General features: G+C 47.6%; 1 protein-coding gene across 1 annotated transcript; it reads left to right on the plus strand.

Moving 5' to 3' along the window:
• Positions 1-2,795: 2,795 nt before the first annotated feature.
• On the plus strand, positions 2,796-22,420 carry UAP1L1 (UDP-N-acetylglucosamine pyrophosphorylase 1 like 1). The gene is made up of 9 exons (XM_034067577.1): positions 2,796-3,075; positions 11,407-11,611; positions 13,137-13,312; positions 14,529-14,701; positions 15,466-15,659; positions 16,444-16,584; positions 18,062-18,247; positions 19,009-19,075; positions 20,040-22,420. Exons 1-9 carry the CDS (start codon positions 2,799-2,801, stop codon positions 20,124-20,126), a joined length of 1,506 nt encoding a protein of 501 aa, XP_033923468.1. The 5' UTR covers positions 2,796-2,798; the 3' UTR covers positions 20,127-22,420.
• Positions 22,421-22,923: the final 503 nt, after the last annotated feature.

Raw genomic sequence — 22,923 nt, forward strand, 5'->3', positions numbered from 1 at the left:
CTGACCATGTTCAAGCAGATGTTTACAAGGGTCTGTAAGGACAGATCAACCTTATGAAGTTTAACCATGCCAGGTGCAAGGTCCTACACCTGGGTCGGAGCATTCCCAGGCACAGCTACAGGTTGCGAAAAAAGGAAATTCAGTGCAGGCCTGCGGAGAAGGACTTGGGGGTGTTGCTTGATGAGAAAATGAACATGAGCCAGCAGTGTGCACTCACAGCCCAGAAACCCAACTGTATCCTGGGCTGCATCAGAAGGAGCATGACCAGCAGGTCAAAGGAGGTGATCCTGCCCCTCTACTCTGCTCTTGTGAGACTTGGAGCACTGTGTGCAGTTCTGGTGTCCTCAACATAAAAAGGACATGGAACTGTTGGAACAAGTCCAGAGGAGGCCACGAGGATGATCAGGGGACTGGAGCATCTCCCGTATGAAGACAGGCTGAGAAAGTTGGGGCTGTTCAGCCTGGAGAAGAGAAGGCTGCGTGGAGACCTCAGAGCAGCCTTCCAGTATCTGAAGGAGGCCTATAGGGATGCTGGGGAGGGACTATTCATTAAGGACTGTACTGATAGGACAAGGGGTAACGGGTTCAAACTTAAACAGGGAAGGTTTAGATTGGATATAAGGAAGAAATTCTTTACTGTTAGGGTGGTGAGGCACTGGAATGTGTTGCCCAGGGAGGTTGTGAATGCTCCATCCCTGGCAGTGTTCAAGACCAGGTTGGATGAAGCCTTGGGTGATATGGTTTACTGTGAGGTGTCCCTGCCCATGGCAGGGGGGTTGGAACTAGATGATCTTGAGGTCCTTTCCAACCCTAACTATTCTATGATTCTATGAATGGCTTGAACCTGCCAGAACAGGGGAGACTGAGCTGAGCTCTTAGGCACAAGCTCTTCCCTGTGAGGGTGCTGAGGCGCTGGCACAGGGTGCCCAGAGAAGCTGTGGCTGCCCCATCCCTGGCAGTGTTCAAGGCCAGTTTGGACACAGGCGCTTGGAGCAAGCTGCTCCAGTGGAAGTTGTCCCTGCCCGTGGCAGGGGCTTGGAACTGGATGAGCTGTAAGGTCCCTTCCCACTCAAACTAGTTTGGGGTTCTATGTTGTGAGCCTCTGCTGCTGCTTTCTTCTGGGGGAGAGCAAGGTCTGATGAGGAACCAGCTGCATGTCTGTGTGCTCTCTGCATATTTGCTGCTGCCTGACAGGTGGACCATCCAGCACAGCACAGCACTCCTCTATGTATTGTACTGACAGACTCAACAGTGCTACATCCAAAATGAGTTGGTTCCTGGGCAGTGCAGATTACCAGACCATACCCAGGAACAGTTGGTCAGGCCTTGGTTAAGACCAGACCAGGAGCTGTGCACACAGCAGTCCAGATGCCAAGTTCTGGCACTCCCCACAACTGTCCAATTCATTCAGCACAATTGCTGTTAACCTCTTCTTTCAGCCCCAGAGCCGAGGAGTGCTAAGAATCACTTCCAATAGGGTACCAAAGTGTTAATCCAGAAACACATCTGTACACAGGAAACCTTTGGGCAGAGGCTAAAAGTGGCAAGGGCCATGTGGTTGGGGAGACACAGCAGATCTTCCCTTGGAGGGTGGTTATCTTGTTTGATCTTCCCAGCTCTGCACTGACATCTCAATTTCCATTTTGCTGCTTGCGGGGCCTCCCGAGGACCTGCTCTGTTTGCTCTGGAGGGGGCCAGCTGCTTCTCACAAAGTTGCTTTTCTTTCCTCCCGACTGTTTTTCACTGCAAAAGGCCTCAAGCAGGAAGTGTGATGCCTGCCTCGTGGCTTACAGGCTGTCACCAGGGCTGGGAGAAGCTGAAATAGCTGTCCAGAGGGTGGGGGTTCTGTTTGCTCATGCTGCAACATGCCTGATCCGTGAAGCAAGGACTTGTATTGGTAGGAAATGTCAGTCACTTGTGTCCAGTGTCACCTTCCTGCCCTTCTGCTGATGAGATCTCACACAATGTGTTTAAGTAGAGGGAATCATCTGGGGTTTAATCAAAGTGTGATAGATGATACAAGGCCTCTGTCCTATTGTAAGTCTCGCTCTGTTGATGCTGAATCCATCTTGCAGGAGCGGCTCAGTGCAGCATTTAGGAACAACCAAAACCTACCCAGCCCTTCATCTTACTCAGGAAACGATTGTAAAAATGCATTTCTTCGGGGAACACACCCGTGGATCCTTATATATGGATGACTGATGCAGGGCCCTAAACACAGGCAGCTCTGCCTCTCTCCTGGTGGAATTTCTTACACCTGATAGAGCAGGGTTTGCTGTCTATCTGCTTTCAGGGTGCTGGAGCTTTTTAAAGGGTGAATATCTTTCCTGTTCCACCGGCATGTTTGAGTTTTGTACCTCCTTCATGTTTCACCAGGTTGTCCTGCCTCGTGTATTTGATCCCACCTGCTGCTATTTGCAGTGCTTTACTGAAGAAAATTTCTACCCACATGGGTGCAGTTGGTTGTGGAATCAGCCCAGGGGACTGTGCAGCAGGACAAACCTGTACTGGGGGGTGACTGGGCTTACTGTACTGATAGGCCAAGGGGAATGGCTTTAACCTGCCAGAACAGGGGAAACTGAGATGAGCTCTTAGGCAGAAGCTGTTCCCTGTGAGGGTGCTGAGGCGCTGGCACAGGGTGCCCAGAGAAGCTGTGGCTGCCCCATCCCTGGCAGTGTTCAAGGCCAGAGCACGCCGGGGTCCTCAAAGGGTCCCGGGAAGGTGGGAGCTGCTCGGCGGGGCGGGGCCGTACGGGGGCGGTCCCGCCGCTCTCCCTGTGCCCGCTCGATCTGGCTGCAATGGGGCCGCCCGAGGAGGTGCGGGACCGGCTGGCGCGGTGCGGGCAGAGCCACCTGCTGCGGTTCTGGGCCGAGCTGGGCCCGGCGCAGCGCAGGGCTCTGCTGGCCGCGGTGCCGCCGGGGCTGGGAGAGCACTGCCGGATGGCGGCGGCCGCCGGAGCCCGCCAGCGGGGGCCACCGGAGTGCCTGGACGGCCGGATGGAGCCGCTCCCCGCCCGGCTGCTGGGCAGCTCCCGTCGCAGCGGCCCCGCCGTGCTGGAGCGTTGGGAAGCGGAAGGTGAGCGGGAAGCGGGACCGTGGTCCCGGAGAGGGACCCTAGCTTGGCTCTAGGCCCGGGCCCTTGGAGCGTCGCCCCCGGTCCAAGCCCTTCAGCCGGAGCCGGGGCGAAGGGCACAGGGGGTCTGTGCCAGCGCCGCTCCGAAGGGTACCGCAGGGCGGCACGTCCGTCATGCGGTGCCAGAAATACCGAGTTTTGCCCTAAAATCTTAGCAGAGCGCGGCCTGGCCCCGCGGGAACGCGGCGAACCCGGCCCTGGTGCGGGGCTGGGGGCTCCGTGCGGGCGCAGACCGGGGGCCTCAGCACCCCTCTGTGCTGGGACCGGGGTCAGGAGGGGAAGGCGAGTGGGGCAGAGAGTGACAGTGGGGCATGCGGTGGGGGAAGATCTGGGATTATGGCAGTGCCATCAGGCCCCAAGCACGGGCAGCCGCATCCCAGTGCACGGCAGGGGCTGAGGAGGCACTTTAGGGATATGACATCGAATTTTCGCTGTTAGCTGTTAAATATAGAGCCTGAGGCTGGAGAGCACGTGGGTGGCAGGACCCGGGATAACGCCGTGCCCCGCGGGTGGATGTAGTTGTAGAATAAATCCTGGAATGGTTTGTATTGAAGGGACCTTAAAGCTCCTCCAGCTCCAACCCCTGCCACAGGCAAGGACCCCTTCCACTGGAGCAGCTGCTCCAAGCACCTGTGTCCAACCTGGCCTTGAACACTGCCAGGGATGGGGCAGCCACAGCTTCTCTGGGCACCCTGTGCCAGCGCCTCAGCAGCCTCACAGGGAAGAGCTTCTGCCTAAGAGCTCATCTCAGTCTCCCCTCGGGCAGGTTCAAGCCATTCCCCTTGGCCTGTCCCTACAGGCCCTTGTCCCAAGCCCCTCTCCAGCTTTCCTGCAGCCCCTTTAGGCACTGGAGCTGCTCTCAGGTCTCCCCTTCAGGAGCCTTCTCTTGCCCAGGCTGCCCCAGCCCAGCTCTCTCAGCCTGGCTCCAGGGCAGAGCTGCTCCAGCCCTCGCAGCATCTCCACGGCCTCCTCTGGCCTTGCTCCAACAGCTCCACTTTCCGTTTGTGTTGGGGGCCCCAGGGCTTAAGAGGTGAAGTCCCTGCAATGGGGACTGTGTTGCTGCTGGAATAGGGAGCTACACACAGTCTTTCAGACCACTGATGGATACAGAGGCAGGTCTCATGTAAGTGTGGAGCCCTGTCCAGACTGTGCCATGTGTGGTGCAGAAGGGAGATGGAATGTGGGAGCAGAGCAGATGCGTGGTGTGGAAGAAGCCTGGAAAGCCCAGAATCGATTTTTTTTTGAGTCTGGTACATGCTGGTGGCTTTCTCTGGTCACCTCATAGGCATATGAAAGATGGGCTTGGTGCGGGAGGTGGTGGCTTGATGTGAGCTGTGCTCCCCCTCCAGGGAGGGGTCAAAATGCTTTACATGGATATCCTGTGTGTGCTCTGTCTTATTTGTTTACAAAGGTTCAGATGTGTCTCCGCTCCTTCCTTGGGAAATAAAACAATACTGTTAAAAAATAATCGTCATTAAAAAAGGAAGCCTGAAGAAAACAGCTGTGGTCAGAGAGACACTTGCTGAATTGTGGCAAGCATCTGCACAGCCTTAACCTAAAACTTCCAGTGAAGATGTGGGGTTGTGTGGGCAGGGGAGTAAAAATTTCCAAGCAAAAGCAGAAATAGAAGTGGCCAGGGTCACAGGGAGCTTCTCTGCCACATCAGACTCCACTGATGGGGCTGAGCAGTGATGGATAGAGTGAGAAGAAACCTGAGGGCCACATTGTGGTTGGTCCAACCAGGGATCCACCAGCCATGCTTACATCTGCAGCCCAGCTGAGGACGGTGTCAGCACCCAGCTGGTACCACAGCAGCCACCCAGATGTAACCAGTTGGGTTTGGCAGGGAACCTGCTGGGGTGGTGCTTGTGGCCTCTCGCTTGAGGGTATTGCGGTGAGGAGGAAGAGGACCCCTAAATCCCAGAGGCACAGGGGTCTAGGTCAGGACTACACCATTTAATTAACAGTTTTAACAAACTGGTTCCTTGGTCTCCTAGCCTGCTGGGCCAATGAGGAGCCGGCATATGTTCCCTGTGTCTGTCTGCAACAGGGAAAGGAAAGCTCTCCCTGGAGCCTCTTCTTCTCCAGGCTGCCCCAGCCCAGCTCTCTTAGCCTGGCTCCAGAGCAGAGCTGCCCCAGCCCTCGTAGCATCTCCATGGCCTCCTCTGGACTTGCTGCAACAGCCCCACATCCCTTTTATGTTGGGGGCCCCAGGGCTGGGTGCAGAACTGCAGCACTGCAGTGGTTGCAAGAGTCCAGAAGGTTTGGTGTATTTGGGACGTTTGGCCATGTGCACAGGTCAGCTTGCCCAGGCCCTGAGGTCTGGTGGCCCTGAGCCACACTAGCCCTGCAGGCAGTGTTTCTTAATCTCTACCAGGAGGGGACATGCTGTTCTTTTGTTTCCTTTTGGTGTGTTTTTATGATTCAGTTTAATGCTGGCAATGGGATTCAGACCTTGGTTTTATTTCCCAGAGGAGGGCACTTGGGAGTGAGACTTTATACTATGTATCCCTCTGAACATGGCCTCATCCTGGAGTGTCTGTGTGACCTGGCACAGCATTTCCTAGTGGAACTGGCGCCAGCGGCACAGGCTTTGTGGGGATTGGGGGTCCCTGTGGGGATACAGGCCCCTGAAGGCTCTTTTTTCCCAGTGAGCTGCCTGTGGTGTGGAGCTGGATGGGAGTAGGGTGAGCAGCCCTGACCCACTGCTTGACACAGGCCCCAGTGTGAGGTCAGGGGAATCCCTGAACTGAGCTCATCTGGCCTCTGTCCATGCGTTCCCAGCAGCTCTCACCTGCAGTGTGTCCTCTGCAAAGACTTAAACAGCTGAAAGGATGTCTCCTCCTTTCCCGTTCCCTCTTTTTTTTGATAAAAAGTGGTGGTTAAAAGGACCAGGCTACCCAAAATTGCATCACAGGATCATATAATCAGCTGGATTAGAAAATACCTTTAAGCTCATCCAGTCCAACCATTCCCAGCACTGCCAAGGCCACCACTTTCTGTGGAGGCATCATATCAGCCAACCTCCAATCCTGTGGGACCTGCCCACTGCACTAACCTAGGACTGTGGATAGATGATGGTGGCTTAGCGAGCTGCTCTGCCGATTCCTTCAGCACTCTTGGATGGAACCCATCTGTCTTCATAGACTTGTGTATACCCAAGTGGAGGAAGAGGTCCCTATTTCTTCCTGGATTATGGGGACTTCAATTAGCTCCCCATTTCTGCCATCCAGCTCAGGGAACTGAGTACCCTGGGGATATTGTGACTGCTAAAGACTGAGGCAAAGGCAGCATTAAGTGCCTCAGCCTTTCCCTTGTCCTCAGTCCTGAGGTTTCTCCTAGTATCCAGCAGAGGATGGAGGTTCTCCTTGGCCCTCCTTTTATTCTAATAGACTCATAGAATCATAGAATAGTTACGGTTGGAAAGGACCTTAACATCATCCAGTTCCAACCCCCCTGCCATGGGCAGGGACACCTCACACTAAACCATATCACCAAGGCTTCATCCAACCCAATCTTGAACACTGCCAGGGATGGAGCATTCACAACCTCCCTGGGCAACCCATTCCAGTGCCTCACCACCCTAACAGTAAAGAATTTCTTCCTAAGATCCAGTCTAAACCTCTGCTGTTTCAGTTTCAACCTGTTGTAAAAATATTTTTTATTATCTTTTATGCCAGTGGCCAGTTTTAGTACCATCTGTGCCTTTGCCTTTCTACCTTTTTCTCTACAGAACCTAACAACATCCTGTACTTTTCATGGGGTAACTATCCCTTCTTCTACAGGTGATAAACTCTTTCTTTTCTTGAGTTCCAGCACTGTCTCCCTGTTCTGCCAGGCTGGTCTCTTCCCCACCAGTTTTATTTTTGGCACATAGGGACTGCCTGATCCTGCGCCTTAAGGATTTAATTCTTGAAGGGTGTCCAGCCTTCTTGGACCCCTTTATCCTTCAGTAATGTTTTCCAAGTAATTCTGCCAACCAGCATCCTAAACAGGCCAAAGGCAGCTCTCTGGAAGTCTGAGGTGCAGGTTTTGCTGACCTTCTTCCTGATTTCTCCAAGCATTGAAAAGTCAATCATTTCTTGATTGCTTTGCCCAAGACAGCCTCCAACTCCAACATCACTCAGCAGTCCTCTGTTTGCCAACAGCAGATCTAGCCAGGCATCTCCCCTAGTTGGCTTACTCATCAGTTGGGTTAGGGAGTTACCTTCCACACCCTCCATGAACCTCCAGGAATGTTTCTTCTCTCCTGTGTTGTAATTCCAGCAGACAGCAAGTCCCCTGTGAGAACAAGGGTAAGTAATTATGAAACTTGTCCCAGTTGTTTGGAAAACATTTCATCTGTAGCTTCATCCTGGCTAGGTGGTCTATATTATAGACCTATATAGTTATATAGGTCTATAACATTCTATCAGGATATCACCTTAGTTGGCCTTCCCCCGATCTTTACCCCCAAACACACAGCCTTCTCACTCACAACATTGAACTGAAGGCACTCCCTGACATAAAGTGCAACCCCACCACCTCTTTTTCCTTGCCTATCCCTTCTGAAGGGCCTGTAGTAATCCACTGCAGCACTCCGGTTATGTGAATCATTCCACCACATTTCTGTGGTGATGATCTCAGAAGCACCAGAGATATTTTTTGATTGTTAAAAAAAATAGATGTCACTGTTCTTATCTCTGAGACAATAAAACTCAGTGTGGTCAGATTCATTCTCATACCTTAAACACAAACATTAAGCAAACACATTTTCCAGGCAGCCTCAGGGATGATGGTATAAATCAAGCACAGACCTTTTATGTTCTGTAAAGGTTTTTTAATGGAATCTAAGTCTTAGGCAAGGGCTGCATTGGAGCTCTCATTCCATCAGAGGCTTGAGGAGCTGTTCTGGTTATCTGAATTAAAGTTTTGGGTTTTTTTTCTTTATTATTCTTTTGCTGACTGCTCCTATAACCAGGCTGATGCGCTTGTTCAGCAGGAGAATTCAGTCTGTTCCTCCTGCAAAATCTATTTTTATTTTTTGCTTTCTATGCAAAGAGTAAGTAAGACTTACTACAGCATTGGAGGGTATCTCAAGGGTCAAAACATCTTCCCTTTCTTGTTTGGTTGAGCTGTTGGTATTTCATGCACTGCAGAAAATAAAACAGATTGGTTTTGAAGAGGGATAAATATTTCCATTTAGTGCAGGACTGATGTGCAGCAAGATGTGTCAGTTGCTATAAATTTTAGATGTGAATATTAGTAGTTTACAGTTGGGAAGTCAGAGCAGACCTACTTACTCAGGTTTGGGGGGATATTCATCTTCATGGTGGCCTAAAATCAGGAAAAACTAGCCAGCAGTAGTGTTGCACCATAAATACTGGGAATGTCATAAATTATGGGAAGGAGAGTCCCTTTGCTGGGGCTGGCATCTCCCAGGAATATGGCCCTGTCAATCGGCTGGATTTTGGAAAGAGAAAAAGAGAATGACACAGTTCATGCTATCAGTGGTATTGCTTTGGACTTGGGTTCATTCTGCTTAGGTTGAGATTTTAGCCCTGCAGTAAGAAGCTCCTCTGGGAGGCGAGTGTGAGATACCAAATCACCCTTGGGCAGATTCCATCCTTTCATCACTGTGTGGAAAACTTCTGAGAATGGACATTGTGAGCTTCCTAACTGGAATGTGGTTGGGAATCACTGGAGAGTGACTCATTCAGTATTGTCCTTGACTGTGGGCATGACAGCAAGTACGCTCTTGCCAGTGCTCATAGCTAAGGGCTTTTCTTTGCTCAGATACTGCTATTTATCTTGCTTTATGAGAGGCTTATCGTCACTGTGAAGAGGCCAAGATTAAGCTTCCTCAGGGATAGGTTTGTTAACAGAGTGGCACTGCCTTGTGGAGTGATGAACCACCTCCCCATGCTGTGTGAACTCAGCAGGACCATGGCAGTTATTACTCCTTTTCCTAGGAAGGGAATGGGCAGGATCTGCGTAACCACATCCTTGCTCATGGTAACTCTGCTTCAGCTATAGTTGCAACTGTCTTCTCCCTGCCCTGTCCAAGAACAGGGGTGGCTACCACAACAGAGTGACTTGAGAGTTTGGCTGTGGTCTCTAACCACAGTGACTTTCCTTTCTTCTCCCATTGGTAATTTTGTTATCACTCCTGATCCCCCCCGGCCTGTAGTTCCTCTGTGCTCCATCCCACTGCTGTTGCTTCAAGGCACGAGCACAAGCCGAGGTGATGTCCTGGCAGGGATGTGGACTCAAGGCCAGTTGGGAGCTGAGCCTCCCTGGCTAATCTGGTGCTGAGCTGGCTGCTGCTTTGCTGGATCTGTGTCTGCATGGGGAGAAGAAAAGAGGGGAGGGAGAATGGGCTGGACAGAAGGAAGCTTTTACCCAGGTTTGTGTGCCCCATGGCTGCACTGTGCCAGGCTTGTGTCCTGCGCGAGTTGGCTGCCTCTGTGCCAGGTTGTACTGGGGGGACAGTCACCATCCTTGATCCTGTGGCCTTTTGCCAGGATCCTTCCCTTCTCTCAGGATCATGCTGTGTGCTGGCAAACAGCCTGCTGAGCACACGATGGCAAACCATGTGCTGGGGGCTGGAGCAGGCAGTAGTGCTGTACTACCACCTTAGACCCCCTGCTATGTGTTTTAAGCCTTTGTGATAGGAAGTTCAATAAAGATGCAAAGGAGCTGTTAATTCCTTGTGGTTTGTTGCATAAAATCAGGCTTATTTCATTTGCTTCCCTGTATAGCTCACCAGTGCCATTGTCTGCCTTGTAAATCTTAAGTTTAAACCTATTCAAGCTTCACCCCTTACCCAAGGCCCTCCTGAAACACTGAAACACCAAGACTTCCACCTTCATACAGGTTTCCCTCTAGAGAGCTCTCCTGATCACACTTGGAGTGGGAGGATGGAATGCAGATCTCTAGAGGTGGCTTTGAACAAACACTTACGGGGTCCTGTGCAGTCAAAGCTCACTCTGCAGCAAAGAGCTGTCAAGAGCCTCCTCAGTGTGCTCAAGCTGTCATCTCCAGCCTCTTCAGAAGAGGCTTGTTTAGGCAGAAACATGGTGTTGCTCCTGTGGTGGGACTGCAACTTGTAAGCATGGAGAGATCATTAGTGTTCCTGCAGTGTCATGGATGACTTATGTCTGGTTTTGTTGTTGAAAGTTAGATTTAGAACAGAGTTAAAACCCAGCCGGGTTGTTAGAATAGCAGTTGATAATTTTCCCTCTATTGCTCATTTAAACAGCCAGTTATTTAAAGATGAGCTTAAAACCAGTCCTGTTTTTCTGAAATTCAGTATCTTCAGTCCAAGTCAGGATTTTTTTAGTCCCTGGTGTGTTTAAAGCTGGGTGTTAGTTCTCTCCTCAGAAGATGGGGGGAAGTACTGGCTGGCTGGGGCTGCAGGGAGCAGTGGCAGGCTCAGTGATATGTGCTGGACTTGTGTTAGGTTGCGGAAGGCTCCGATAGCTCCTGTACAGCAACAGAACTTGGGACTTTTAATCTAGGCAGTCCCAGGGCTCATCGTATTCCTGGAGGAACACAGAATGTTCCCTAAGGAAAAATCTTTCTCGTGATTGTCAGTCATTACTGATTGCTGGCTTGAGAGAAGGCAGGGAACAAAGACTGAGGATGAGCTGTGGGTTTATTATGTGCTCTGGTTCTTCCCCAAGTTCTGGACTTTCCTGGTTTGCTGGGAGAAGTGATACTGTCTTTTCATTAGGTCATGGGAGCTGTGGCTTCTGCAGGCTTGGCTGTTACTGGTCCTGACTGCAGTTGTACAGGAGCTGGGGCACAAGTACAGAGAGTTGATCAAGGCAGATTCCAGAAATGCCTGTGCTTTATTGAAGATGAGACCTTGCTTCTTTGGGAGGTAGAAATGTTGGTGATCAGGGACCTCTGGAGGTCATTAGTCCAGCCCCTATTTGGAACAGGACCATACCCAGCCCTAAGTCAGGTCAGCTATGGCTTTATCAAGCATGACCTTCCTAGTAAAGAGTTTTTATTCCAGTTTCAAGTTTGAACCTCCTGAGCTGTAACTTGTGGCTGCTTCCAGTTGTTACAGAATTTGCTGCTTTAGGTGAGGAAATTGCTGCATCAGAGAGGTGAAATGAATGTTTTCATCGCGTTCAGCATCCTGTTTCTCTCTGAACCACCAGCAGTGGACATTGGACTGGCAACTTCTAGTTGCTGCCTGATCTCTGCAGAAAGGCTCAGAAGACCGTGAGGTGTTGATTGCTTTTGTGATTCTTATGTTCCTTTGGGCTTCTTTCTCCTGTTCAGGCTTGCATCAAATCTCGCAGAACAAGGTGGCAGTGCTGCTCCTGGCTGGAGGACAAGGAACTCGCCTGGGAGTGAGCTATCCCAAGGGCATGTACAACGTGGGATTGCCCAGTGGCAAGACCTTGTATCAGATCCAAGCAGAAAGAATCCACAAAGTGGAACAGCTTGCTGGCCAGAGACACCATTGCAAGTGTGCCATACCCTGGTAGGTGACCTGGAACCAGAGACATACTCTGTAGGCATCTGTGTTGTAGTCCTGCCTGTGTGGTTTTCTAGAAGCATTTTGCTGGGGGCTGTAGAGAGACATATCAAGGGAAAGTCTTTAGTTGGCAAGATTTGTGATGCCAGGAGCTGGAGGAGAGTGCACAGGGATGAGAAGTGGCAGGTCTGTGTCCACAGATTTGAGGGCCCAAGCACTGTCCTTGGACCACTGACCACTACCCTTACTGCTGTACCATGTTTTCTTTTTAAGCACAGTCCCTGACAGCACTCTGCAGAGCACTTTTCAAGGCCTGTTCTGGATGTATCCCAGCAGTTGTCATCCATTTGTGCTGTGCCTTCTCAGATCACTGCACAGAGGGAGAGATTACCTGGAGTTCACTTTTTAAGAACTTCTTGCCCACAGTTTCTGCAACAGCAAAAAAAGGCTTCCCCTCACAGCAGTAAATACTCGTCATGTTCCATTTCCAGGCCACCTCCTGCTGTTGTTGTTTACAGCTGGCTGTCATCTGTCTCTTCTGGCTGCTTTCCACAACCTTCAAAAGGCTTCAGAAGAGACCAGCTCAGTGCATGGTGTGAAATATGAATTCTCTATATGATGTGGTGGGCGAGAGAGAGGAAGGTGCTGCAGCAGGCTTCCGGGAATGTTCTCTGCAGAGTGGTCTTTGTTAGGTTCTGGAGAGATACCGTTATGATCTGAGCTGCAAATGTACCATCTCTGGTGCTGGTGGAACCCAGGATGGATTATTTGCAAGACGCAACATCTGCTGATTACAGTTCTTCTCTCTGGGCTGAGGAGGCAGTTGGCTACAAGAGCACACCAGAGGCTAGTGCTATGCTGTGCTGCAGAGATGTACATCGGGGTGTGTATGAGGTCTGGGCTCTCTCCTGTGCAAGGGACTGATTCCCCTGGCATGCTGGCAGAGGATGCTGTATACCTCTGCAATAGTTGAAGTGCTTGACAGGTAGATGATGAAGATGGCTCTTAGCTACTGTTGAAAAAGGCAGGTAGTGGAGGGAAAAACAGCAGCAACATGGAGTTGGAAGGAAAGGAGGAAATAAGGAAAGCTAAGAGAAAAATTATTCCTGCAGCCAGCATTTGAAAATGCTGCTGTTGGCCTTGGCACAGAAGAGGCACTGGCAGGCTGAGCTGCTGAGGACTTGCAGCTCATTCTGAGTGCCTCATGCTGTTCAATGCTTCTTTAGGCACTTAACATCAGCTGTAATCTGGGGTGAAGGAGGCTGTTGTACTGTCCTTTGCCTTGTTTTCCAGCTCATCCAGATGTCATTCACATGTAGGGAACATTCTGTCCTGGCTGAAATCATGCATAAGACCCTGTGCAGTGTCCCTGTGGGATGGGTTCTGGAGGAGAGCTCTGCTGCTCAGTTGTGTATTGCAGGACACTGTAGTGTCTCTCATTTAACACTCTTGGGTTTCCTCCTTTTTCTATTCCATTTGTAGTTTTGTCTTTTGCTTACATTTTTCTTGCTCAGCACCCATTTCTACCCAGGTACATCATGACAAGTGAGTTCACGCTAGGGCCTACAGAGGAATTCTTCGTAGAACACAACTACTTCAATCTGGATAGATCCAACGTGGTCATGTTTGAACAGAGAATGTTACCCGCTGTCACCTTTGATGGGAAGGCCATCTTGGAGGATAAGGGGAAAATTGCCATGGCTCCAGGTACCCCACTGTTTCCTTTTACATGGTACAGTAATATGTGTTGATAATTGCTACCAGCCATCATGTTGATAACTGCTGCCAGCCATCATGTTGATAATTGCTACCAGCCGTGGCACATGGAGCAGTCTTTGGAGATCATAGAATCATAGAATTGCAGAATGGTTTGGGTTGGAAGGGACCTTAAAGCTTGTCCAGTTCCAATTCATGCCATGGGCAGGGACACCTTCCACTAGAGCAGCTTGCTCAAATCTCTCTCCAGCTGGGTTAATGTTAGTGCTTCTGATTAGTGTGGGAGGGTTCAGTTCAGTGTTTCAGGCTGGTGATCAAAAGTGCAGCAATCTCTGTTCTGTTCTTCCCAGAGATTCACCCACAGCAGGTTTTTTGAAAGTCTGGCAGCACTGGCAGGATGAGGAGTGGTGCAGCTACAGGTCAAGACCAAGTTGCAACCAGCATGAGGTCCCTGAGGTGCTGCCTCCCAGCGGCGAAGCTGCCAGGAGCCAGGCTCCTGTTCAAGGCTGATGGCTGGAAATGGGTAAAAAAGATTAACTCGCCAAAACAATTGCAGTGTCTCACTTAGTAAAGTTCTCCTCTTAACCTGGACATGGTGAAGGCTCAGTGAAGACAGCCTGGCTGTGGCCATGTTGCAGTGATTCAGTTTTGTGGCTGCAGAGTGGTTTTCTTGAGCTGACAGGAGTGTCAAAGGAAGAACTTTGAAAGGGTGATCTCTGAGGAGTAAATGTGCAGGTATCTTGTGCAGCTGCAGTTCAAGCCCTTTAAAAAGGCATTGGGAAATTGTGGGGGAAACATAAAAAGAGAGTAAGATTTATTCTGGTCTTTTTCTCCAAGCTGAGTTTTTAATATGGTTAAAAATACAGTATGATATGCACTGGAAGATAATGAATGTAACAGGCTTTTGCCACCCTCCATATAATGTTTTGCCTTTTAGTGTTTTCTCTCTGAGAATCTTATAAGGCTTCATAAGGTGTCATAAAGCTTCTCTGTGAGGCTGGTCCCCATGGTCCCACTGCCAGTGAGTGAGCTGGGGTGTGCAGGGGAGATTTGCTTGAACTGTGTGGCAAAGGTGGTGATAAAACCTGGTAGCACTGACTCTTGGCCAGAGAGCATTCCCTGCTCTGCTGTTAAATAGCTCTTTTAGCTCCAAAACCCTTACAAAGGCACTAACGACCAGGTCTTTCTCTTTTCTCTTGTGTTATAGATGGCAATGGTGGCTTATACCGTGCTTTGGTGGATAATAAGATTTTGGATGACATGAAGCAGCGTGGAATCCAGTATGTCCATGTATACTGTGTGGACAATATCCTCGTGAAAATGGCAGATCCAGTCTTCATAGGCTTTTGTGTTTCCAAAGGGGCAGATTGCGGTGCAAAGGTGAAGTGATGCTAACACTGGGACATTGTCCCATGGAGAATTAAAGTCTGACTATGCCTGGAAGCTGCTGGCTGGGTGCACTTAGGTGAACTGAGGTGTTCACACCTCTAACAGCAGCTTGCTCCAAGCTGTTAGAGGAGCTGCTCGCTGCCTGCGTTGCATTCAGAACCCCTGCCTGTTGGTGTTCTCTGCTCTTCCCAGAGTACAGTGGGAAATAAACTTCCAGCAGAGCAGGGTCTGTAACTGCACAGGGAATTACAAACTTGAATTGCTTCCTGCTTACTCCCTGCCCTTTCTGCAGCTGTACTGTACTGGGTTGTGGTTTACAGATACACCTTTAAGACTAATGAAGGCATTCCTTATGCCCTGCTGTGGAAGATGGGGAAAGCCAAACCAGCCTGAGTTTTGTCACCCTAAAGCAGCAGGTGCTTGAGGAAAGATACATATTACTTTAATCATTAACACTGAAGGGTAACAGCTGCAAACATTTTCCATTTAATGCTAGGTCCCAGTCTTTGATAAGAAAAGTGTCCCACAGTATCTCTGTTTCTTTTAACTGGTTTGTCTTCTGAGCAGTACTTTGTTTATGCCCAATGCAAAATGTGCCTCCAAGCTACTCTGGACACCAGCACTGTCATGCCCCTGTTCCTGAGGTGCGAGAGGATCAGTGGAAAACAGTCCTATAGGATTGTTTGTTGTTTGGAGTTAGAATAGTGCTGGGATTTTCTTCCTCCTTGTCATAGCCCTCTGTCCTGTGGCTACAGGTGGTGGAGAAGGCCTACCCCACAGAGCCTGTTGGGGTGGTGTGCTGTGTGGATGGGGTCTATCAAGTGGTGGAGTACAGTGAGATCAGCCCGGAGACTGCGCAGCAGCAGAGTCCCAATGGGGGACTGATGTACAACACTGGCAATATCTGTAACCACTTCTTCACAGTTGAATTCCTGGAAACAGTGGCCCAGTAAGTTTCAGAAGCCCTGCTAGGCACCTATGCAGCCCAGAAGTGCCTCCAAGGGTGTTGTCATTTCCCACTCTAACTTTTGTTATGGGTGCTTCCTGCTCTGCTCTTCACCTCCTCTCTTCTCCAAATAGTTCAAAACAGCAATATCCCCTTTCTGACAGCCCCTGTGTGCTCTTCAGGCCTTACCCAGTGAAGAAGTGGCATGCTTTGCTGTAGCTATATCAACAGAGATATACAAGTGCATGGCCTTCCTGGGCCTGCAAGACTGAGCAGCCATGTAGGCTGCAGCATGATCAGTGATGAAGCTTCACACTGAGGATTTTCAGTGACAATGTCACCCATACCCTCCCTTGGGATAACAGGAGGTTGGGGGAGAGGGTGAAGGTGGGAGAAGACAGCTCCTTGGTGTTGGGAGATGGAGATGTGATGCTGAGTATTGAGAGAGCAGCTGTGCAACCTTCCTGAAGAGCTTCATCCACCCTTGTATGTGGGATCTGCTGTGCTCTGTTGTCATTCTGGTCAGGTAACAATTTCAGCTCCATGCTAGGTCCTCCGTTCTCCTCTTGCTTTACCCTGTCATGTCCCACTGGTACAGGGAGTCCTGCTGGCTGGGCTGCTCTGCTCAGTGTTTCCTGCATGTGGCTTGAATCAGTTTAGAGAGAGCAACACCCACAGCAGCTGAGAGATGACCCATAGCTGTAATAAGGCTTCTCCTTCCCAGAAGTGTACTACTTTTTCCTAAGTGGGCACGAAGTAAATGAGCTTGTTCCCTTTCCTTTTGCAGGAAATATGAGCCGCAGCTGAAGCATCATGTAGCCATAAAGAAAGTGCCTTACATTGATGAGGAGGGAAATCTGGTAAAACCGCTAAAACCAAACGGGATAAAGCTGGAGAAGTTTGTATTTGATGTGTTCCAGTTCTCTAAGTTAGTGGCAGACATGATTTAATTTTTCTTCTCTCTCCCCAGTGTCTGTTTGAATGACTGTAGGTTGTAATGGGCCTTGCCAGGGAGTGTATGCTTGTGGGTGGCTCCTTAGAAAGGCTATTGGATCTACATCAAGTTCCAGCACCACAGTCATGCTACTGGCTCCAAGAGGGACCATGTTCATTCCACTGAGGATGTGGAGGCTGGTCTAGCCTCTGCCAGCCCTGTTGAAGAAAGAATAAAAAGGAAATAGAGCACAAAGCCAACGTTTAATACAAGCCCATGCTGAGACTGTAAAATTGGGTCTTTTAGGATTCTGGCTTCCATGGCAACTGCAGCTCTAGTTATGGGTTAGGTGCTCACACCCTTAGTGCTCAGAAAGAAAACAGGTCCTTTAAGCACTGTGGGGACAAGTTACTGTTGCTGTGGAATTGTCAGTGTCGACTTGCCAAGCGCTGAGAGTGCTCTGCCCTGGTGTTGGTGCAGTCAGGGGTACTTTTGTCTTTAAACAATGTGGGATTTTAATAATTTAGGAATTTAGCATAAGTCTTCTTACAAAAACAGAGGTCTGGAATTCAGCAGTAAGGATTATGTTGTGGTTTTAAACAAATGGCAGGAAAAGACCTCATGCAAACTGAATTACCTTTCTTTGGGGACAGTATTTTTCTCTTCAGATGATTTACTTTAGGATAGAGAGCTCAAGGGTTGAATCAGTCTCTGTTCCTGACATATGTTCAATAAAATGTCACACACCAAAGCCAAAACCAGTGTGTTGGAAGCAGTGCCAAGTCCTATCATTGAAAGGACTTATTTGTAATCAGTGATTCCTTGTGCTTTTTTCATAATACTACAAAACCAACTTGGCAGCTGCTGTTCACACATGAAATGCACATGGATGCTGCCATGGGATTGCTTTAATGTGCATTCCCATTTCTGGTAAATGGCTGCACTTAACATTCAATGTGAATCCTCCCATATTGCTCATTCATCCCTGGGAACTGGTGTCCTGAGTTGATCCTTGCCTACAGATCACAAGTGGAGTGGTGATTTCTTGCAGCAGGAATGTGGTGCTCTGAAGTGTCCAGGGCTGTGTCTGTGCATCAGGCATCGTTTCTCTCTCCATCTTCTTGTGCTCTTGGCTGAGAATTTTTGTCCATGAGCTTCCAGAGCCTGGAGGGCTTTCTGTGGGACCTCTGCAGAACTGTTGTTTTTCTTCTTACCTGTGCCTACCTGTTGTGAGGCTGCTTTTATGTTCCCAGACACTTAGCTACTTCTTGTGTTTTGCCATCATACAACCCAGGTGCTTCTTTGCTGTTCAGATGGGAGGTGGACTTTTTTCAGCTTGACTGTCCCAGGCTGCATACATTGCTGCTTCCTAAAATGTGTATGAGCCTTTCCCCATGAAAGTTGTTGCATCAGCAGGGCTGATGGCTAGCTTGCTTTTTCATTATCATTGTTTTCTCCCCTTTGCTGGTAGGAATTTTGTGGCATTTGAAGTTTTGAGAGAAGAAGAGTTCTCACCACTAAAAAATGCAGACACAGCTGACAAAGACACTCCCACCACTGCACGGCAAGCCCTCCTGGCCCAGCATTACCTCTGGGCTCTCAAGGCTGGGGCCAGATTTCTGGATGAAAATGGTTGCAGGATACCAGAGAAACTCAGGTAGGAACCTCTGTGATCTGCAGCTTCCCTGCCTGTGGTTGCTCAGCCATGCCAGCTAGCTAATGGCATGTACTGTGCTCTACAAAGGCAGGCATAACTTTGACTCCAGGGTGACTCAGCATGATTCTTGTTCAGCTGGTCATTTCTGAACATGCAGGGTAATATCCATTACAGCTTCTGCTCCATTACTGATTGTGAGTGCTCCAGATAGTAATGCACAGTGCTCAGGGCTTTGTGTCTGGCAGAGATTCCTGCCACTGGGGTCATGAGTTGGCTCCTCCTATAGCAGCTCCTTAGGCAGGAGCAACCTTTTCTATCATTCTGGTTTAACAAAGCCAAGGAATTTTAATCTGTAGTCCTCACCAGCTTCTCTGAACATGGCCCAGCAAGATTTTCAGGAGGGCTTAAGGATCAGCTATTATAGCAATTACCAATTCAGATACTTCCTGCATCATTCTAAATGGGAGCTGTTTTTACTCTGTGGGGCTATTATTTCATCAGCTCATAGTTTAAGAAACTCACAAGCTGTTTATTTTACTTGAAAAGCTTTTCAATAAAAGCGATGTTCTCGTTTTGGTGAGAAATATTTGGGACCTGCTAATTCCTTTTTACTTTCACACTTTGTGTTTGGATAATGTCTGCTGCATGCGAATATAACAAATGCCTTATCCTTCTGGATATCCTATTCTGGATGAGCTTTCTAAGAAGATGTACTGGTTTCTAAGCATAGCAAGAAGTTAATCCTGTGTTCTCTTCTTTAGTCTCTCAGGAACTGAAGATGCTCCAGCTGTGTGTGAGATATCTCCATTAGTGTCTTACTTTGGAGAGGTGAGAATAACTGTCTGTGGAGGTATTTTTAAGCATGCAGGTATGCATCTGATTTCTTTAGCCTGGGCTTGCTGAGAAATGGTAAGATCAAGGGAACTAGGTTTTGTGTTTGTCCTGGATTCAGCTTTTAAACCATGGCAGTGTTACATTCCTGGTTCCACTGTAATTTACTCTTCAGCAATTTGTTCATGCTCAGTTTTAGCTATCTGTAAAATGAGATTTGCAACAAGACTGCAAAATTTTGTCCAGACTTATGAGTACTTTGAGATCTTCTGAATGAAAATCACGGAATATCCAAATTACAAAATTCATGGGGTCACTGTATTCAGTGTGTGCTGGTCTGTGTCTCTCACAGTGAGTGAGCACTGAGAAGTGTGATACGTGCATTTGATTTAGAGAAACCACATCTTAGATTTCTCAAATTATCCCTCTGCAAATAACTTGGCCTGGGAAAGCTGCTTCCATTTAGTAGCAAGAGGAGCTTCCCTGTGTTGGACAGACAGGTTGAGAAATAGTGAATTGCAGGAGGATATGTGGATGCTGTGAAGAAGGGCATTCATAAAACTAAATCTTTGCTGGGTTTCTGTGTGCAGGTAGTGAACTTGTCGCATTTGATGCATTGTAAGAACAAAATGAAAACAAGACAATTTAAGTTGACTTTTCTTTGCTAATATTATTGTAATGTGAGTTAAGGATACATCTTCCCCTGCCTTCCCCTCCCCAGGAAGCTTGTCTTTGAGATCCATTGTTTTATGGCTTATTGGTGCCTCTCCTTTATGAAACCCAGACATGGGGCTGAAACATTTTGCCTATCACTGGGGAAACTGTTGCTGTTATTTTCTTTCCAGTGATCTTTTCACTTTGGCTAGTCAGTTTTTCTTTTAGGATATTAGACTTAAAATTAGTGCAGATAACCAGTCTGATGCATTTACAACCTAACAGTACTGTTTTCACACATTCTCAGGGTCTGGAGGCATACATGAAGAACAGAGACTTCCAATCTCCCTTTGTACTTGATGAAAACAAAGCAGAAATGCTAGGAAATTCTTGAAAAGGAGGGAGGCTTTTCTGTCAAATCAGATACTGTTTGTCAGGTCCATTGTAAGAACTGACATTACTAAAATATCAGCTATGAAGTGCATTATAAAAAAGATTGCTTTGCAGTATCGATTGATGACAAATCATTACAGCAATTGTGTCTACCAGCTCTGTTTGGTAACTTCGAAGGCTGTGCCTTTTACCTCAGTCTGTTTTGTAGACTTGGATGTGAATGAAGATTATCAATACCTTCTGGGTACCAAACAAGTTTTATATTTTTTATTTGCTGTGCATACAAATATGTCAAAGAGGCAGGGTCTAATAAATCAGCTTTGCATTCAAGAAGATTAAATCACTTCAGTGCCTTGTTAGGGATTTTGTTTGTGCTGGTGAGGTTGGTGGTTTCTGGTACTGGTTTTTTCCTTTAATTTGTGTACACATGTGAAGAATCAGTTTGAGGCCCCATACTGAGAAGTATGGAATGACTTCGTGTACTGGGGCCTTTCTTTCCAAAGATCCATTTTTCCTCTAATGCTGTGCTGGTTAGAAGATCCAGCACAGCAATTGCATCCTCTAACCAGATTGCACAGAGTCTGCAGTGGGTAGGGATGCTGCTGCGTGTAAGTGTTGCTTGAGGTTTGGACTCCAAAGCAGATCAAAGTAATATGCATATCTAGGTTTGCTGGTGCCATTCCAAGAAAACATATGGAAATATGAAGCTTTGACTGATTGCTCTTTACAGCTGTAGGTTTTTTTATTGAAAAGAAAAAAAAGATTATCTTTTTTCCCAGCAATCCTCTTCCTGTCTATAACAAACAGTTATTTTACTTTCCATTTTTCTGTTTAATGTGTTCCATATCCCTCAAAGGGACTCTTTTAAAGTCCCTGGAAGTAGTAAGAGGCATAAATCCTGATGGTAGAATTTAATGCTCAACCAAAACAGACAAATGAAAAAGACTCAATCCCTGTATGACCACTGCACACAGTAAAACACCAGCTTCTCCTTCTACAGTTTCTGGACATCCTTTAGATGCCTTCCTTTTAAATACATTACTAACCATAATGCAGAGATAAGTGTCATCTAATTAAGGACACTAATAGTCAGAATGCATGTAGCATGTGAACTCTGCCCTGGCCAAGGGATTCCAGGGTGCCTGTGAGCCACAAATGTTCAGCCTTTGGCACTGCTCTGGCAAGCACGGAACACACCAAAGTGGTTTCACCCTTATGAGGATGCTTCAGGTGTACTGTTGGGTGGCCTTTGCTTGAAGAGCACTTTATATACTTCTTCCCTAAATTAGGCTTAAAAGAAGGTGGGGAGGAAGATGCCTCATTTGGAACGTTGTTATTTCATGCATCTGCTTCTATTGAGGAATTGCTGATGCTGTTTTATTAAGCATAAATCTTTTAAATAATTGATGTAGCTTTTAAAAAACTTACGTGTGATTCCTGATGTGAAGCTATATTCAGAATGTTGGAGAAGTATAAAAATGGCTTTGAGAGTAAATACAGTTTGTAATTACAAACTCATGTTATCCAAAGTAAGCAGCTATGTCAGTGGCAGTTTTCAGGTATAAGGTGTATATGCACAGAAGGAATGAGCCTTTTGCACATGCAGACCAACTCATGACAGTTTTGATTACCTCTGTTTGCTGTGCATCTGTAATTCCCATTTTTAGTATAAATTAAGCATTTGCCTGTGATGCTCAATTCTGTATTTTCCTTCACAGTGTTTCTATGGGTCATTCCATTCCTGTCAGTCAAGTTTTATATTTGTGCCCTGGTTTTGGCTGGGATAGAGTTAATTTTCTTCCTAGTAGACTCTCTGCCAGCTGAAACCAGGACAATCTGCCAACAAATTCTGTTGCATCTTTGTGAGTATTGGTTGTTGATTCAGGCACGTGCTCCTTTTAAGGTGCACTGTGCTATGAAGAAAGCATATTTCTATTGCTCTTTCTAAAGTGCTTTCTTTTGAGACTTCAGTTCTTGTGGGCTTTAATCATGTGTACACTGAGCTGTTGACTGCTTTTAGAGGTTGTTTTTGAGGGGAAGCTGAATTAGAATGCTGAATGCCTTGTCTGTTGGGGTGTTTTTCTATAACTCCTCACATTTTAAACTGGAACATAGAAAAAAAATTTCAGAGAACTTTAAAAAAAAAAAAGAAAAATAGTATCTGTCCTGTATGTAGTGAAGTAATTCTAGTATACATTGTGAAATGAAAAAAGTACCTGAAACAAAGGGAAGTCCCTTAGTACTCCAGACACTTTTGGACACCTAAACATTTTTATAATAAAGTTGTTACTGTGATTTCTATGTGTCTGTCTGTGTTTCTTGTCCATGAGGAAAATACACTTGTTTTTGTCCCTATATGTCATGGGTGTTGTCAGCACGGCTGCAGAACACTGCATGTCACCAATGGCCTGGCTGGAGTGCCCCTGCTCTAGAGGTACAGGGGAATGTGGAATTCAGCAGAGGGTAACTCCTGACAGGATTTGACATTGTGGATGCATTATTTTCATCAGGGAAGAGAACATTCTTCTTGCCTGCATTGCTGTTTGTTTGGTGGGGTTTTTTTTTCCAAGCCTTTAAACACAGAATACTGAGGGGAAGGAGTTTCATTGTGGGTGGTCTGTGCTTTTCCTTTCTTTAAAGAATTGAGCGATCTGAATCTGAGTCAGGCTTTCACAGCTGCTCTGTAGGTTATGAGCACTCACTGTAACGCAGCTTTTGCTTGGCTTCCCAGTGACAGCACTTTTAAAACTGGGCTTTATTTACAGAACAATCTTTAGTGGAAGTTGGTATTTTTTCAC

The sequence above is a fragment of the Melopsittacus undulatus genome, chromosome 11 (assembly GCF_012275295.1).
Source record: "Melopsittacus undulatus isolate bMelUnd1 chromosome 11, bMelUnd1.mat.Z, whole genome shotgun sequence".
In the NCBI taxonomy this organism is placed as follows: Eukaryota; Metazoa; Chordata; class Aves; order Psittaciformes; family Psittaculidae; genus Melopsittacus; species Melopsittacus undulatus.